Consider the following 19445-nt stretch of genomic DNA (forward strand, 5'->3'; position numbering starts at 1 on the left):
AGTGTACTTTAAAGCACAACAAAAAGATTTTTAAAACATAATGTACTTTAAAGTAAAACTCTTAGTTTGGCATTATATATATATATATATATATATAAATTTTTTTTTTTTTTTTTTTTTTTTTTTTTTTTTTTTTTTTTTTTTTTTTTTTTTTTTTTTTTTAAGTGTACATGTACTTAATGTCACTCCTGCCAGCAGAAGCCCTATCATGGCCACCAGAGGGCACTTCTCCCTAGACCTTTTCCATTTCCATAAACCTTTGCCTGGACTCATTTTAGTGTGATTACATCCACCTGTATTTCATTGGTTTGTATCATAGGCACTTTGGCTGGCAGGTGTGACGCTTCTGAAAGTGTACGTGTGTACACTTAAGTGGCTTTTTATAATTCATCAGTGTTATCTGCAAGTGGACCTACAGGTTTTTTTATTTAATTATTATTATTATTATTATTATTATTATTATTATTGTACTTTCAAGATACTACAGGTACACATCCAATACCAATAAGTGCATTTCTTATTTTATTATTTTCACAAGGGTACATGGCAATTCAAATATTATAGAGTTTTCTAGACCGCAACATGGTGTCGGCCCACATCTGGGTGTACCTGATGTGGGCCGGATCTGGTTGCTGTCTGGGTTCTTGTATAGTTTTCTGTTGCAAACTAATCTGGTTGTGCTATTTTACCTAATGCAACTTCCATTCTCAAAGGTCCCTGCAACAAAGCTTTGACCTTTTATCAAAAATATTACATTCTTAAACCAAATGGCATGATTTCACTGAATCCACTCTTCATTGTAGGCTTTAAAGATCAACATGGAGAAAATCATCCTAATATTACCTCTGATATTGCTGGTGCTGCATATACAAGGAGGAGAGTTCCACAAATTTCCAGTTTGTTTGCCTGAAGCTCCACAGCCAGAAGTCGTGGAGTTCGACAACACAATCTATGCCACTTGTGAAGTAACTCCCAGCCCCAATTTGCCACGTAACCAGCCAAAGATCTTTGGGCAAATCCTCTTCAAGCAGGTCTTCCCCAATGGAGATTTAGAAGTGAAAATCAACCTCCGTGGTTTGCCTGCCATCGATCGTCAAGAGCGTGCCATGCACATCCATCAGTATGGAGACCTCAGTCAAGGCTGCATCACTGTTGGTCCTCATTATAATCCAAGCGGCGTTGACCACCCTCATCATCCTGGAGACCTGGGCAACTTTGCTTCCGAGAAAGGAGTTATAAGGCAGTTCCTGACGCTTCCAGACGCCAAGCTCTTTGGGCCTTATTCCATTCTGGGACGTGCGGTGGTGGTTCATGAGAAGGAGGATGATCTGGGAATGGGTTCAGATGAGGAGAGTAAACTCAGTGGGAATGCTGGACAGATAATTGCTCTCGGTGTGATTGGTATTACTACTCCAAGTCTGTGGCAGAAGACTGAAGTGCCCCCCAAGAAAACATGTGGAGGAATGCACTGAGTCAAAGATGAGGGAGTCGGATATGGTGGAAGGGCAGATTCAAATAGGATAATCATGATTTTCCTTGTGTATTCTTTGTATGTGTCCTACATTAAAGTATATTTCATAACCTGAACATTCCCATGTGTTTTTTTTTTTCTTGGTCTTTTCAGAGGCTTTTTGGCCATGGCTTTCAATAGTAAATGCACTCTTAAAAATAAATGTAGGGTGAATGCAGGCAAAGTGGGCCGTTTAGTTTGATTTACTGTGCTCAATGGGTTAACCCTTTAAGAGCATGACAATGGCCTTTAATTAAAGAGACACTATACAATGGTTTTGGTTGATGCAATATGACACTGGAGGGTGTGGCTACATCTCAAGGGAGGACACCCTTATTGTTGAAGGTAGACATAACCTCTGACGTAAGATTTTATTTTCTAAATAAGGTTTCTCGCTAAATGTCAACAAATGGGTATATTATTCTGACAGTTTGTTACTACAGTTAACAGGGAATCAAAATGTAAGGTGTTTAAAGCTACAATATGTAAGATTCATTTTTTTTAAATAAAATGACCAAAAATCACTTGCAAAGTGTGATATATTTCCTGCAGTTGTGTACTTTAAGTATCCCGAAAGTTCCCAAAGATTTTTAATTTCAGAGAAATTCCAATTTTAAATTAAAGCTGCAAGCAGCATTTATCGGGGTTCAAGCATTTAAGGCCTTTAAGCACAAATGCATAAAAAGACATTAAGTTTTATTTGGCAACCATTTAACCACTGACATCATACATGGGAAATACCATTTCCAGTCAATTTAACATAGGAAATATATGGTTTTCAAAGCTTTTTAACAGTTATAGCGCCACCTATGGTCCGATCTCCATAAAATTGTGCATGCTTGTTATTTCACATATGCTCACCAATTTCTGTGAAGTTCTGAGTTTTCGTTTAGGATTTAAAGGCTTTCGAGTTCATTTTCTAAATGACCCTGTTATAGCCATCCAAATGCAAAAGTTCAACTTTTTTTTTTTTTGATAATTATTGATCTAGAGAGTCCAGAGAATTGTCCTAGACTGGTTTGGTTGCAATCGGGCGAAAACGCCTAGGACTAGTTCACAAAAGTAGGTTTTTGACATAATCATCATTTTTCAAATAGCAGCTAATCGAGCTAATAGCAGCTTGATTGTAATCTCTGTCTATGCAAGTTACGGCGAGCTGCACGAACACGTTGGATTCGCCGTGTTTGGATGCCGATGTAGGTTCGCAAAGCCATGAGCATCAATAGTAACGCAACGACCTCCATTGTTGATGGAAGGCTTGTTCGAGATGCATCGGAGCGGCACGGACCGATCGGAGCTGCGGGAGTGTTTGGAGAGCATACGAGTCCTTGTGCTTTTGGATTGCTTTCGCAGTGCTTTGATGTCATGAGCCGATCGGTCTGCGAGAAGCCGAACCATCTCGAGCAAGCCTGGTGTGTTTGTGTTTGGCGCTGCCACGCTAGCGTTGCTGGGTAACATGAGATGTATATACAGTGACCTTGTGGAAAGGCAAACCGGATCTTAGAGAGCTCGTCAGTCGAACCAACTCCGGACTGGCAATACTGTAGCTCTGGCTCTGAACTGCCACCTGGTTCATGCTGGTGGAAAAGGGGTATGTGTGAGTATTAATTCAGCACTTGCGGGTAGATCGGTAGAATGAAATGTCCTTATTCCTTTATATCCGCGGGACTCGCATGTGGCTCTGATATCTGTCTCTCATTGGCAATCGCGACCTGCTTCATACCACAGTCATGTTAAAAACATCAATGTATTCACTCATCCATAAACATTATTAGATCCTTCGGCATGACGACAAGTTCCATAATTCCGCTTATGCGTCATCAACCTACACCTTTGTTATTGTAAGAGGTTAGCAAGCCTGGTTAGTACCTGGATGGGAGACCTCCTGAGAAAACCAGGTTTCTGCTGGAAGAGGTATTAGTGAGGCCAGCAGGGGGTGCTCACCCGTGGTCTATGTGGGACCTAACGCTCCAGTGTAGTGATCGGGACACTATACTGTCAAAGAGCACCATCCTTCCAATGAGACGTTAAACCGAGGTCCTGACTCTCTGTGGTCATTAAAAATCCAAGGATGTCCTCCGAAAAAGAGTAGGGGTGTAACCCCGGCATCCTGGCCAAATTTGCCCCTTGGCCTCTTTCCATCATGGCCTCCTAATCATCCCCATACACTGATTGGCTTCATCACTGTCTCTTCTCCACTATTAAGCTGGTGTGTGGTGGGCGTTCTGGCCCAATATGGCTGCCGTCGCATCATCCAGGTGGATGCTGCACATTGGTGGTGGTTGAGGATATTCCCTCTTCCATGTAAAGCGCTTTGAGTACCCAGAAAAGCGCTATATAAATGTAACAAATTATTATTATTATTATTATTATTATTAAAATGTAGATGCAGAATATAACGCTTTAAAATATGGACACAATATTAAGTTTAAGTATATTAATATTAAGTATATTAAGTTCATCTACAGTGTTTAGAGAAAACAGACAGAAAAAAAGTTTTACAATATGGTTACCATTTAAAATGTTCCTCTTATTGAATTTTTGTTAGCCTATTTGTTGTTGCATGTGTTGTAGTTCCATTTGTAATATGTTGTAGAGTTCATTAAGATATCTGATATTCAAATTTCATAAAATTTCATGTTAACACAACATGTTCTAGTTGTTTTGAACGTTACACATGCATTGAGTGAACTGATGAGTATTACTCATCATAGCCTATCTATGTGCTTTTGGGTCTGTTAAAACGTACATATTTAGACGTAAATAAAAACGATCCAATTCGTATATATATTTACGTATTATAGTGACTTTTACGTATCATATGAACGTTATTTCAGGTTTGATACGTATCTATATTTACGTATTACATCTTAAAATACGTATAGATTCAACGTATAAATGCATATGACAGCCTGGTCTCATTGTTAATACGTAGTATTAATACGTAATTTTCAAAGATAGAAAACGTACGTTTTGTACGTTTGCATAGATGCTGAAACGTATGATATGGACGTATCTGCAACAATTAAAGTAACATTATTATGTTTTTTACAGCTACAAAACGTAAAATATTTACGAATCTTTCATATCATTAAGATATCTGTATAATTTACCTTTTACCGTTTTATAGATAAATGGAAGATCCCTTAACCCCACTCCCAAACCTAAACATAACGTTACCCATTTTATACAGAATATAAAAAGAACAAAACGTACAGAGATGTGTGGGAAATGGCAATTTTATTAACAATATAGCATTAAAAGATTTTTTTAGCAGCTAATCCTACTCCTACCCCTAAACCTACCCATAACAATTTCTTAAAACCACATAGGCTACAATTATGAAGAAAAATTACAACATACGTGTAATCACAATAATTTATTTATTGCGAACATGTCAAAACCGGTACCAAAAGTCGTTCACATGACGATGTGTTGCAGTCACAGTCCTCTCTTTCAGTATAATAGTTTTGAATGAGGTACAGAGCAGAATTTAAGTTATTAATCCAAGAAAATGTTAATCCGGCTTCGCTCTGTGTGAAGGCGCGCGCGCTTCTCCATTTCAAATGTAGTTTACCGACTGAAATACGGCATGTCGCAATCTGTGGCGAGAGCCAATGAGCGTTTGATATCACTGCCGTAAAACATGTCGTAACGCTTCTTGAGGGCGCAATTTTTGAATTTGAATTCATCACGAGCGCGGAATTTGACGGTTACGGACTGCGCTGCTGATAGCCTGTGAAATGGAGATGAAGATCACTCACTGGATAAAGGGCTGAATTTGGATCTCTTTCTTGCAAACGTATGGATTCTAAAGATTTGGATTATCAAGATAATAATATTGATGTCTTTTGTGAATTTATGTTGGGTTTGGTGTATTATTGTTCTATTGGAGAAAACGCATTTTGTGTCTCACTGTAAATAAACTAAATATTACAAAATGGTTAAACGATTAAATAAGGTATTTTTAAGGTTTTAAAGTGTATTCTTGTGTAACTGCATGTAGGCTAATCCTCCGAAACGAGTTTGCAGCAGAAGGCATGAACAGAGCGAATGGTTATTAGCCTATTTCTTGAGTAAACTGCATTTAATAATAATAAATGCGACTGAAAACGTAATTGATAAGACATTTGAATGCAATAGAGTCAAAACATTAATGCCACGATTTTAATATGCATAAATAAGAATAGCCTACGTAACGTACAAATATGTACGTCGGTAGAGTTGTTCATACGTAAATATTTTACGTTTTAGAGCTGTAAATACGTCAGTATTATATGTTTCTGTGTGTATAAAACGTAAGTAAATGTAGCCTACGTATGGTAGAATTACACTTTACGTAAAAATACACACGTATTCTCATGAGATCACGTTGCTTAAATATGCTGTGGAATATGTTTGTGTGATGTGTTAATCATGTGTTTTTAAGATCCAGGATCATTTTTGATAAATTAGGGATGGGTCACATTACCTGAAAAGAAATTTGTCTGGAGTGCATGATCTCAAAATGTTTATTGGTATATACCTTGCACATAACACATATCAACTGTATTCAAAATGAAATATTAAAGTCGGACCTTAAAGTTAACAAAAGTTATAAAAATAAATAAACATCTAGGTACTGTATCTAAATGACAAGTGTCCCACCTTACCTGCATTCAATCTACTAAAAGGGGATTTTAACATCGATGCCATAGAAGAATCATTCCCTCAGAAATTTTTACTTCTGCCTTCAAAGACAAGTACAGTTTTTTACAATCGCTATGACAATTTTTTCAATACTTTTAACAAATTTCCTAAACCAATAACGCACCAACACACCTACAACACACAATTGGCAAAACAGTTAATTTCATGCTCAAAATCACACACTGTAAACTAAGCTCCAACACTAATTTTCTAATACAATAATACACTATGCCTAGTACCAAAACACTGCAAACATGTCTCAAAATCAAATAACATAGCCGTCCAACAGGAAGATTTAGTCAATCATAGCACAATGTCATAAAAACACAAACATCAGATGGAATTACAGAAACTGCATTATTGTATACTGTACGTGTCAGGTATGGCCTTATACAACAGACAGTATATTGTATTGATCATAGATTGTGTTTTGCACTGCAGTTTCTTTTGAAGCCTCTCTACATTTTTGTTTTGTTGGGTTTACTGTAGGTCTTTTGCTGCAGAAATTCAATAAAAAAAGACCCATCTCAGAGTGCTTTATAGAATGTACGGTTACAGTATACCATATGGTCATGCGATTGAAAGAACCTCAACACCTGAGTGTGTTTCCTAGATGGGAATCAGCTGTGATTTATATTATTGCATAATTCAATCAGCTGTTTCTCAGTAACAATAGGATAAAATACAGGGGATATAGTTGTGCTTCAATTCACAATATAAACAGCTGTTTACCTTGACTTTAGCCTGTAAGGTTAGGTTTAGGCATACAGTGTTAAAGCATTGGTAAATTTGGCAGTAAAAATCCATTGTTTTGGTCTTGTTTGAGCTTGTGTGTAAAAGAAGTTCAAGCATTTTAAATTTGTGTTAATTGTATGTATTTTGTGTTAAAGCAACACGAAATGTGTTAATAGTATAGCTTACATAGACAGATGTAGTGCTAACTGTGTTAAGAGTTTTGGAAAATTGTTAAAAGTATTGAAAAATCTGTAAAAAACTGCAAATAACAGACCAATTGCATGTGTAATATAGGCTTGTCAGGCTTGGTACATCAGAGTCTGTAGAAATGGTCTCTTGAAAAGGAAGAACTGTCAGCTATTCACTTATGTTTGATGAATATCTGCTATAAGAAGTGGTGTCAAGCATGAACGTCAAGTGGAATTGTACACTAAGAATGAATGAGTCACAAATGAGCCACCAAATGAAGAGAAGAGAAATCTATAGCAGTACTTCTTTTAATAAACACAAAACACTGGAGAACACATTGTGCAATGCAAGACAAAGAACTGAATAAACTGAGTGCTATATATAAACAGCAGTGATGAGTCGTTCATGAACGATCCGTTCATTGCGTCTGTCACGTGAAAAATGAACGAAAGACTCGGAAGGTAAAGTAATTATTTATGTTCCCTGTAAATTATTTTTGACTGCATTATAATGATTTCTTAATTCAGAATATGATCAAGATTGCGTAGGTGGATGTGTTCGGGGAATTTGCCTGTTAAAAGTATAACATTTAAAGCCCCTTAAATGAACGAAAAGACTCGAAAAAAGATTCGTTCATTTTGATGAACGAGATCGAACGAGAGAGTCAGTAAAATGATCCGAACTTCCCATCACTAATAAACAGGCAAACAAAGGGAGCTCAATGAAACACAGGTGAACTTAATTAGTGACTAACAGACTATCATAGTTAACTTGTAGCTCAACATGAGTTCCTATAAGAGCAGCCAAAAGTGCAATTGCAAAAGAACCTTCTCTCAACCCCAGGTCAGGACTGCACACGGATTAAGCGTTGTAGTATTTTTGTGACTGCAATATTCAGACTCCACACGGATTGAGGACAACTTTTCAGCTGTACGGTAATGCACCTTTGCTGTTTTAGGCTTGTTTTTTTTTTTTTTTTCATTCCATTTTCTCCATCAACTGACTTGATTTAGTGGGTTCTTGTATGGTTTTTTGTTGAAAACTAATCTGGTTGTGCTATTTTACCTAATGCAACTTCCATTCTCAAAGTTCCCTGCAACAAAGCTTTGACCTTTTTATCAAAAATATTGCATTCTTAAACCAAATGGCATGATTTCACTGAATCCACTCTTCATTGTAGGCTTTAAAGATCAACATGGAGAAAATCATCCTAATATTACCTCTGATATTGCTGGTGCTGCATATACAAGGAGGAGAGTTCCACAAACCTCCAGTTTGTTTGCCTGAAGCTCCACAGCCAGAAGTCGTGGAGTTCGACAACACAATCTATGCCACTTGTGAAGTAACTCCCAGCCCCAATTTGCCACGTAACCAGCCAAAGATCTTTGGGCAAATCCTCTTCAAGCAGGTCTTCCCCGATGGAGATTTAGAAGTGAAAATCAACCTCCGTGGTTTGCCTGCCATCGATCGTCAAGAGCGTGCCATGCACATCCATCAGTATGGAGACCTCAGTCAAGGCTGCATCACTGTTGGTCCTCATTATAATCCAAGCGGCGTTGACCACCCTCATCATCCTGGAGACCTGGGCAACTTTGCTTCCGAGAAAGGAGTTATAAGGCAGTTCCTGACGCTTCCAGACGCCAAGCTCTTTGGGCCTTATTCCATTCTGGGACGTGCGGTGGTGGTTCATGAGAAGGAGGATGATCTGGGAATGGGTTCAGATGAGGAGAGTAAACTCAGTGGGAATGCTGGACAGATAATCGCTCTCGGTGTGATTGGTATTACTACTCTAAGTCTGTGGCAGAAGACTGAAGTGCCCCCCAAGAAAACATGTGGAGGAAGGCACTGAGAGTCAAAGATGAGGGAGTCGGATATGGTGGAAGGGCCGATTCAAATGGGATAATCATGATTTTCCTTGTGTATTCTTAGTATGTGTCCTACATTAAAGTATATTTCATAACCTGAACATTCCCATTTTTTTTTTTTTTTTTCTTGGTCTTTTCAGAGGCTTTTTGGCCATAGCTTCCAATAGTAAATGCACTCTTAAAAATAAATGTAGGGTGAATGCAGGCAAAGTGGGCCGTTTAGTTTGATTTACTGTGCTCAATGGGTTAACCCTTTAAGAGCATGACCATGGCCTTTAAAGAGACACTATTTCTTTAAATGATACAATGGTTTTGGTTGATGCAATATGACACTGGAGGGTGTGGCTACATCTCAAGGGAGGACACCCTTATTGTTGAAGGTAGACATAACCTCTGACGTAAGATTTTATTTTCTAAATTATAAGGTTTCTCGCTAAATGTCAACAAATGGGTATATTATTCTGACAGTTTACTACAGTTAACAGGGAATCAAAATGTAAGGTGTTTAAAGCTACAATATGTAAGAGTTTTTTTAAAATAAAATGACCAAAAATCACTTGCAAAGTGTGATATATATTTCCTGCAGTTGTGTACTTTCAGTATCCCAAAAGTTCCCAAAGATTTTTCATTTCAGAGAAATTCCAATTTAAAAATTGAAAGCTGCAAGCAGCATTTATCGGGGTTCAAGCATTTAAGGCCTTTAAGCACAAATGCATAAAAAGACATTAAGTTTTATTTGGCAAACATTTAACCACTGACATCATACATGGAAAAGACCATTTCCAGCCAATTTAACATAGGAAATATGTGGTTTTCAAAGCCTTTTAACAGTTATAGTGCCACCTATGGTCCGATCTCCATAAAATTGTGCATGCTTGTTTACAATGTTATTTCACATATGCTCACCAATTTCCGTGAAGTTCTGAGTTTTCGTTTAGGATTTAAAGGCTTTCGAGTTCATTTTCTAAATGACCCTGTTATAGCCATCCAAATGCAAAAGTTCATCTTTTTTTTTTTGATAATTATTGATCTAGAGAGTTCAGAGAATTGTCCTAGACTGGTTTGGTTGCGATCGGGCGAAAACGCCTAGGACTAGTTCGCAAAAGTAGGTTTTTGATATAATCATGAATATTCAATATAATATACACAAACCGTCTAGGAGTTATGAGCAATTTCATACTTTTGCTTGCTGTAGCGCCACCTATTGGCCAATTGGGGTCATACTTTGATAGGTTCTCCCCAATAATAATGGCTCGTCCATGTTCACTTGTTGCCTGTCAATGACGTAATATCCGCGTTATCCCTGGTTTCCGCTCATACTGCCATAGTAACCATGGCGACAACTGCGTTACGTCTAGCGGCACGCTCATGGAGTTGTTTCGTTCAAACATTATGGACCATGGCAGGCAGACTTTGGGACAAAAGGAGAACTAAAACGAGGATCAATATCGGCGTGGTGTTTTCGAGATGCCGCAAACATCGACTTGACAGAGACGTCTTGCATGTACTTTATTAGACAGCTGAGCAAATGTACATAAAACTAATCAATGTCATATAGCTCAACATGATGAAATGTTAGAATATGATCAGTATGTTATTCTAATGTTCATCTAGCTTACTGCTAGTCTCATACAGACAAACAAACGCATAGAATAACATTATAACTTTCAACACACTCAAATGCAGTTTAGTGTGATAGTGTAGACCAAGTGAAACAGCGCTGCGTTACCTCACAAGTTTAATTCGCCAAATAAACTGACTTGTTAACCCTTTTCCACCAAGGCAGTGCTGGTGCTGGTTCACGGCTAGAGCCTAGTTTCAAATGGGTTCTTTGTTTTTCGACACCCAGAGCACCAGCTATGAAACCAGGAAAAGTGGTTCTTAAGTAGCACCAAAACATTGCTGGTCAAGAAGTAAGAACCGCTTGCGTCAGGTGCTGAGGGCGGGGTTACCGTGACCAACAAGACGAACAGAAACTTGTGACCGCCATTTTTCAAATAGCAGCTAATCGAGCTAATAGCAGCTTGATTGTAATCTCTGTCTAATGCAAGTTACGGCGAGCTGCACGAACACGTTGGATTCGCCGTGTTTGGATGCCGATGTAGGTTCGCAAAGCCATGAGCATCAACAGTAACGCAACGACCTCCATTGTTGATGGAAGGCTTGTTCGAGATGCATCGGAGCGGCACGGACCGATCGGAGCTGCGGGAGTGTTTGGAGAGCATACGAGTCCTTGTGCTTTTGGATTGCTTTCGCAGTGCTTTGATGTCATGAGCCGATCGGTCTGCGAGAAGCCGAACCATCTCGAACAAGCCTGGTGTGTTTGTGTTTGGCGCTGCCACGCTAGCGTTGCTGGGTAACATGAGATGTATACAGTGACCTTGTGGAAAGGCAAACCGGATCTTAGAGAGCTCGTCAGACGAACCAACTCCGGACTGGCAATACTGTAGCTCTGGCTCTGAACTGGCACCTGGTTCATGCTGGTGGAAAAGGGGTATGTGTGAGTATTAATTCAGCACTTGCGGGTAGATCGGTAGAATGAAATGTCCTTATTCCTTTATATCCGCGGGACTCGCATGTGGCTCTGATATCTGTCTCTCATTGGCAATCGCGACCTGCTTCATACCACAGTCATGTTAAAAACATCAATGTATTCACTCATCCATAAACATTATTAGATCCTTTGGCATGGCGACAAGTTCCATAATTCCGCTTATGCGTCATCAACCTACACCTTTGTTATTGTAAGAGGTTAGCAAGCCTGGTTAGTACCTGGATGGGAGACCTCCTGAGAAAACCAGGTTGCTGCTGGAAGAGGTATTAGTGAGGCCAGCAGGGGGTGCTCACCCGTGGTCTATGTGGGACCTGACCCTCCAGTGTAGTGATCGGGACACTATACTGTCAAAGAGCACCATCCTTCCAATGAGACGTTAAACCGAGGTCCTGACTCTCTGTGGTCATTAAAAATCCCAGGATGTCCTTCGAAAAAGAGTAGGGGTGTAACCCCGGCATCCTGGCCAAATTTGCCCCTTGGCCTCTTTCCATCATGGCCTCCTAATCATCCCCATACACTGATTGGCTTCATCACTGTCTCCTCTCCACCATTAAGCTGGTGTGTGGTGGGCGTTCTGGCCCAATATGGCTGCCGTCGCATCATCCAGGTGGATGCTGCACATTGGTGGTGGTTGAGGATATTCCCCCTTCCATGTAAAGCGCTTTGAGTACTCAGAAAAGCGCTATATAAATGTAACGAATTATTATTATTATTATTATTATTTTTATTATTATTAAAATGTAGATACAGAATATATGCTTTAAAATATGGACGCAATATTAAGTTTAAGTATATTAATATTAAGTATATTAAGTTCATCTACAGTGTTTAGAGAAAACAGACAGAAAAAAGTTTTACAATATGGTTACCATTTAAAATGTTCCTCTTATTGAATTTTTGTTAGCCTATTTGTTGTTGCATGTGTTGTAGTTCCATTTGTAATATGTTGTAGAGTTCATTAAGATATCTCTTATTCAAATTTCATAAAATTTCATGTTAACACAACATGCATTGAGTGAACTGATGAGTATTACTCATCATAGCCTATCTATGTGCTTTTGGGTCTGTTAAATATGCTGTGGAATTTGTTTGTGTGATGTGTTAATAAATCATGTGTTTTTAAGATCCAGGATCATTTTTGATAAATTAGGGATGGGTCACGTTACCTGAAAAGAAATTTGTCTGGAGTGCATGATCTCAAAATGTTTATTGGTATATAGCTTGCAAATAACACATATCAACTGTATTCAAAATGAAATATTAAAGTCGGACCTTAAAGTTAACAAAAGTAATAAAAAGAAATAAACATCTAGGTACTGTATCTAAATGACAAGTGTCCCACCTTACCTGCATTCAATCTACTAAAAGGGGATTTTAACATCGATGCCATAGAAGAATCATTCCCTCAGAAATTTTTACTTCTGCCTTCAAAGACAAGTACAGTTTTTTACAATCGCTATGACATTTTTTTCAATACTTTTAACAAATTTCCTAAACTCTTAACGCACCAACACACCTACAACACACAATTGGCAAAACAGTTAATTTCATGCTCAAAATCACACACTGTAAACTAAGCTCCAACACTAATTTTCTAATACAATAATACACTATGCCTAGTACCAAAACACTGCAAACATGTCTCAAAATCAAATAACATAGCCGTCCAACAGGAAGATTTAGTCAATCATAGCACAATGTCATAAATACACTAACATCAGATGGAATTACAGAAACTGCATTATTGTATACGTGTCAGGTATGCCCTTATACAACAGACAGTATATTGTATTGATCATAGATTGTGTTTTGCACTGCAGTTTCTTTTGAAGCCTCTCTACATTTTTGTTTTGTTGGGTTTACTGTAGGTCTTTTGCTGCAGAAATTCAATAAAAAAAGACCCATCTCAGAGTGCTTTATAGAATGTACGGTTACAGTATACCATATGGTCATGCGATTGAAAGAACCTCAACACCTGAGTGTGTTTCCTAGATGGGAATCAGCTGTGATTTATATTATTGCATAATTCAATCAGCTGTTTCTCAGTAACAATAGGATAAAATACAGGGGATATATTTGTGTTTCAATTCACAATATAAACAGCTGTTTACCTTGACTTTAGCCTGTAAGGTTAGGTTTAGAACATGGTGTTATCTGTTATGACATACAGTGTTAAAGCATTGGTAAATTTGGCAGTAAAAATCCATTGTTTTGGTCTTGTTTGAGCTTGTGTGTGAAAGAAGTTCAAGCATTTTAAATTTGTGTTAACTGTATGCATTTTGTGTTAAAGCAACACGAAATGTGTTCATAGTATAGCTTACATAGACGGATGTAGTGCTAACTGTGTTAAGAGTTTTGGAAAATTGTTAAAAGTATTGAAAAATCTGTCATAGCAATCGTAAAAAAAACTGCAAATAACAGACCAATTGCATGTGTAATATAGGCTTGTCAGGCTTGGTACATCAGAGTCTGTAGAAATGGTTTCTTGAAAAGGAAGAACTGTCAGCTATTCACTTATGTTTGATGAATATTTGCTATAAGAAGTGGTGTCAAGCATGAACGTCAAGTGGAATTGTACACTAAGAATGAATGAGTCACAAATGAGCCACCAAATGAAGAGAAGAGGAATCTATAGCAGTTCTTATTTTAATAAACACAAGTCAAGTCAAGTCAAGTCATCTTCATTTATATAGCGCTTTTAACAATGTAGATTGTTTCAAAGCAGCTTTACAGAGATAAGCGTATAATTTAAGGTAACAGAGATTGTTTCGGCTTTACAGCAGAGTTAAGTTATTTCCATCTAAAGTTAGTTTTGATTGATTTGCTTCCGTCGCAATGATCATTTGTTATTAAATTAGGGGCCGCTAAGACGACACCATTCCCTCTACACAGACTTTAAATGCGAACCTGTGAGAAACACTGATGGCGTTCACATGCGCATTTAGAATGAGTTCTATAGTTATGTGCATTTGAATATATGCAGGTTTGGAATTCCCTACAAGCCAAGCCTAAACAAAGTACTTGTCTTTCCCTATAAATTTTGATAAAGAATTTTATTTTATTTTGTTGCTTTGGGGTAGGAACGCGAAACAGATTTTCCCGACAACGCCTTATCTGTAGAGTGGTAGTGGGATCCTCCATAGGGAGAGACTAGTTGGCACTTCAGCACTGCGTTGTCATCGGTCCAGGCGAAGGTCCTTCGTCAGATCTGGATACGGCCTGGATCCGGCAGGCTGCAGGAAAACCTCGGGATAAACACAGACACTAAAATTAGCGTAGATGCCATTCTTCTCATGATGTAACGAGTACATCAGGATTTTTGGGAAGTGTTCCCGGTTCCGGCTGACCTAATCTATGCAGCCTAACATTAAATTATAGAAGTCTATAATGTATTATGTGAAAGCTAGGTCAAAGAGATGTGTCTTTAATCTGGCTTTGAACTGACAGAGTGTGTCTGCTTCCCGGACAATGGTAGGAAGACTGTTCCAGAGTTTTGGTGCTAAATAGGAAAAGGATCTACTGCCAGCAGTCGATTTTGATATTCTAGGTATTATCAACTGGCCGGAATTTTGAGATCGCAATAGACGTGACGGACTATAATGCGTTAAGAGCTCGCTCAAGCACTGCGGAGCTAAACCATTTAGTGCTTTGTAAGTGATCAGCAATATTTTAAAATTGATGCGATGTTTAATAGGGAGCCAATGCAGTTTTTGACAGAACCGGGCTAATATGGTCATACTTCCTGGTTCTGGTAAGAACTCGAGCTGCTGCGTTTTGAACCAGCTGTAGTTTGTTTATTAAGCGTGCAGGACAACCACCCAGTAGAGCATTACAATAATCTAGCCTTGAGGTCATGAACGCATGAACTAATTGTTCCGCATTTGTCAATGAGAGCATATGCCGTAATTTAGATATATTTTTAAGATGGAAAAATGCAGTTTTACAGATACTAGATCTTCAAATGAAAGATTGGTATCAAAGAGCACACCCAGGTTCCTAACCGACGACGAAGACTTAACAGAGCAGCCATCGAGTGTTAGACAGTATTCTAGATTATTACGTGAGGAAGTTTTTTGTCCAATAATTAGAAACTCTGTTTTTTCAGAATTTAGAAGTAGGAAATTACAAGTCATCCAATTTTTTATATCCGCTATGCATTCCGTTAATTTTGTGAATTGATAAGTTTCGTTAGGTTTTGAAGAAATATAGAGCTGAGTATCATCGGCATAACAGTGAAAGCTAATGCCATGTTTCCTAATGATATCTCCTAAGGGTAGCATGTACAGAGTGAACAGCAACGGTCCTAGTACTGAGCCTTGTGGTACGCCATACTGAACTTGTGATCGATGAGACATCTCATCATTTACTGCTACAAACTGATAACGGTCAGATAAGTATGATTTAAACCATGCTAGTGCAATTCCCGTAATGCCAACATAATGTTCTAATCTATTTAAAAGAACGTTGTGGTCAATGGTGTCAAATGCAGCACTAAGATCGAGTAACACTAATAGAGAGATACAACCACGATCGGATGATAAGAGCAAATCATTTGTGACTCTAACGAGAGCTGTCTCGGTACTATGGTACGGTCTAAATCCTGACTGGAAATCCTCGCAGATATCATTTCTTTCAAGAAAGGAACACAGTTGTGAGGATACTGCCTTTTCTAATATCTTTGACAGAAAAGGTAGATTCGAGATCGGCCTGTAATTGACTAATTCTGTAGGATCAAGTTGCGTTTTTTTAACAAGCGGTTTAATCATAGCCAGCTTAAAGTTTTTTGGTACGTATCCTAGAGACAAAGACGAATTAATGATATTAAGAAGAGGATCTATGACCTCTGGAAGTATTTCTTTCAGTAGCTTAGTCGGTATAGGGTCTAACATACATGTTGTAGATTTAGATGATTTAATGAGTTTAGTAAATTCTTCCTCTCCTATAGCAACGAATGAATCAAATTTTTCCTCAGGGAGACTACAATGCACTGCCTGATGCGATACAGTAGTAGACGGTTGCATAGTTATAATTTTGTCCCTGATATTATCAATCTTATAATTGAAGAAGTTCATAAAGTCATTACTGCTGTGTTGCTTGGAAACTTCTGGGCTTGAAGCTTTATTTTTCGTTAGTTTAGCCACCGTTTCAAATAAATACCTAGGATTATGTTTATTTTCTTCTAATAGGGTTGAAAAATAAGCAGATCTAGCAGCTTTTAAAGCCTCTCTGTAAGCAATAGAGCTCTCCTTCCATGAAATGCGAAATACCTCTAGTTTTGTTTTCTTCCAGTTGCGCTCCATTTTTCTAGCTGCTCTCTTAAGGGCCCGAGTGTGCTCGTTGTACCACGGCGTTGGACTATTTTCTTTAATCTTCTTTAAGCGCAACGGAGCAACTGTGTCTAAAGTGCTGGAAAAGAGAGAGTTAAACGTTTCTGTTGTAATATCTAGTTCTTCTAAGCTATCTGAGATGCTGAGATGCTGAGATGATGAAACTGATTAGGAAGATTATTAATAAAGCAATCTTTAGTAGCAGAAGTGATAGGTCTCACATATTTGAAACACGGAGTCGGCTTTGCAGCCTTGGCTAAATGCAAATTACACGAGACTAGATAATGATCTGAGATGTCATCGCTCATGTCAATGTCAATGTCAATGCTCATACAATGTCTTTAAATGCCAATCCCAATGCATCTTTTTCATTATCGATGTGTATATTAAAATCACCAACAATTAGTACTTTATCTGCAGTCAATATTAATTCTGATAGAAAGTCCGCAAATTCTTTGATAAAGTCTGTATGGTGCCCTGGTGGCCTGTATACAGTAGCCAGCACAAATCTCAAACGTGATTTATCGTTTACACTATATATTTTTACATTAAGCACCAATGCTTCAAAAGAATTATATTTAAAACTTGATTTCTTAGTGGTTTTGAAACTATTACTATAAATTACAGCAACACCACCCCCTTTGCGTTTCGGACGAGGCTCATGTTTATAACAGTAATCTTGCGGGGTTGATTCATTTAAAGTAATGTAATCGTTTGGTTTTAGCCAGGTTTCTGTCAAATACAGCACATCTAGGTTATTATCTGAAATCATATCGTTAACAACGAGTGCTTTTGAAGTAAGCGATCGAATATTCAGCAACCCAAGCTTTAGCATTTGCTCATCTGTAATATAGCTGTTTTTTATTTGTTGAACATCAATTAAATTTTTAACCTTAGATGGGTTTAAACGTTTTTTGGATTTCCAAATTCGGGGAACAGACACAGTCTCTATATGATGATAGCTAGGTGAAAGAGGCTCTATGTGATAGGATTTATCTGACCTTGGTGACGCGAGGCCGCTAGCAGACGGTCGGTTTAGCCAGTCTGTCTGCTTCCTGACCTGAGCCCCAGATTGTCATGTTTGAGCTCTAAGACTATGAGCCATATTACTAGAGAGAAGAGCAGCACCATCCCAGGAGGGATGAATACCATCTCTTTTCAACAGGTCAGGTTTGCCCCAAAAACTTTTCCAATTGTCTATGAATTCTATATTATTAAGCGGACACCACCTAGACAGCCAACCGTTAAGCGAACACAATCTACTAACTATCTCATCACTCCTGCGAACAGGAAGGGGGCCAGAGCAAATTACAGTCCTTGACATCGTACTTGCAAGTTCACACACCTCTTTAATATTAATTTTGGTGATCTCCGACTGGCGGAGTCGAACATCATTAGTGCCGACATGAATAATGATCTTAGAGAATTTACGATTAGCATTAGCCAGCACTTTTAAATTTGCTTTGATGTCAGGCGCTCTGGCTCCCGGCAAACATGTGACTATGGTGGTTGGTGTCTCTATTTTCACGTTCCGTGTGATAGAATCGCCAATAACTAGGGCACAATCATTCTCAGTGGGTGTTTCACTGAGCGGGGCAAATCGATTTGTTATGGTAATCGGAACGGAAGAGTGGTTTTTAGATCCGCGACTAGAGCGATCCCTCACTGTCACCCATTTGCCCGGCTGCACGGGCTCTACTTCAGCCGGAACCACGCCATGTAAAGTGTTCACTATTCTATGCGCATCCAAAACATCTAAAGCACTAGCACTCTTACTATCCTCAATTAAAGTTTGGATGCGTGTTTCTAATTCTGAAATCTTCTCTGTCAACCTAACTGTCTCCTTACATTTATCACATATAAATCATATATTGTCGACAGAGAAGGCTATACTAAACATGTGACATGAAGTGCAAGTGACAATAACAGGACAAGACATTACTCACCGTGTTTGTTGACTGATTCTTACTCACCTGAGCTTTTTATGAACTCAAAAGCACGGACGCGCGAGAGAAAAAAAAAAAAAATAGCTGAGCGCACGGGTGGCGCGTTAACAGGCTAGCGAATTACTAGTGTTTTGTGCTAGTAGTACTAATAACAAAAGCTAGCGATGTCAGGTTAATCTGAGATGTTGGGTAAAATGTAGTAGTATAAACAACTAGAAATGGTAGTAAAATGATGGTTCAAAACAAAGAAATATAAGGCTAAGACAGAGCTTACAGCACCGAAGCACACAAACACAGTCACAGCTAGTGATGTTACGTCTGACACCAACGCTCCGAAGCTTGCTTCAAACTCGAACGGTCCTTGCAATGAACCACTGCTTCGGAGCTTGTATCATTACGTCACTAGTCACGTGAAAATGACTTCTGAAGCAAACACACTGGTTCACTCCTGTAGTAAACCACCTGACTGCTTTGACAGCCCAATCCAGTGTTGACAGGTTTGAAACCTGGCGGCTGTATATCTTATAAAAGTGAAGGTAAAAAAAAACTATAGAAACCATTACAGAAATTCTATTGGATTTAATGGCTTTCATGGGAATTTTATTGGTTGTAATGGGAATTATAGTGGTC

At 38.5% G+C, this 19445-nt stretch overlaps 2 protein-coding genes across 2 annotated transcripts; both read left to right on the forward strand.

Moving 5' to 3' along the window:
• The first annotated feature begins 657 nt into the window (after positions 1 to 657).
• On the forward strand, positions 658 to 1587 carry LOC307158193 (extracellular superoxide dismutase [Cu-Zn]-like). Its single transcript, XM_079870558.1, has 2 exons — positions 658 to 674; positions 804 to 1587. The coding sequence occupies exon 2, from the start codon at positions 819 to 821 to the stop codon at positions 1470 to 1472; it is 654 nt and encodes a 217-aa protein (XP_079726684.1). The 5' UTR covers positions 658 to 674; positions 804 to 818; the 3' UTR covers positions 1473 to 1587.
• Positions 1588 to 7957: 6370 nt separating this feature from the next.
• LOC307158173 (extracellular superoxide dismutase [Cu-Zn]-like) lies at positions 7958 to 8985 on the forward strand (the record flags this gene model as incomplete). Its single annotated transcript, XM_079870513.1, is given in 3 exon segments — positions 7958 to 7966; positions 8304 to 8947; positions 8949 to 8985. Coding segments are annotated over 2 exon segments (666 nt in total). The 5' UTR covers positions 7958 to 7966; positions 8304 to 8318.
• Between the last annotated feature and the right edge of the window lie 10460 nt (positions 8986 to 19445).

Source organism: Squalius cephalus (genome assembly GCF_949319135.1).
Source record: "Squalius cephalus genome assembly, chromosome: 1".
Classification (NCBI taxonomy): Eukaryota; Metazoa; Chordata; class Actinopteri; order Cypriniformes; family Leuciscidae; genus Squalius; species Squalius cephalus.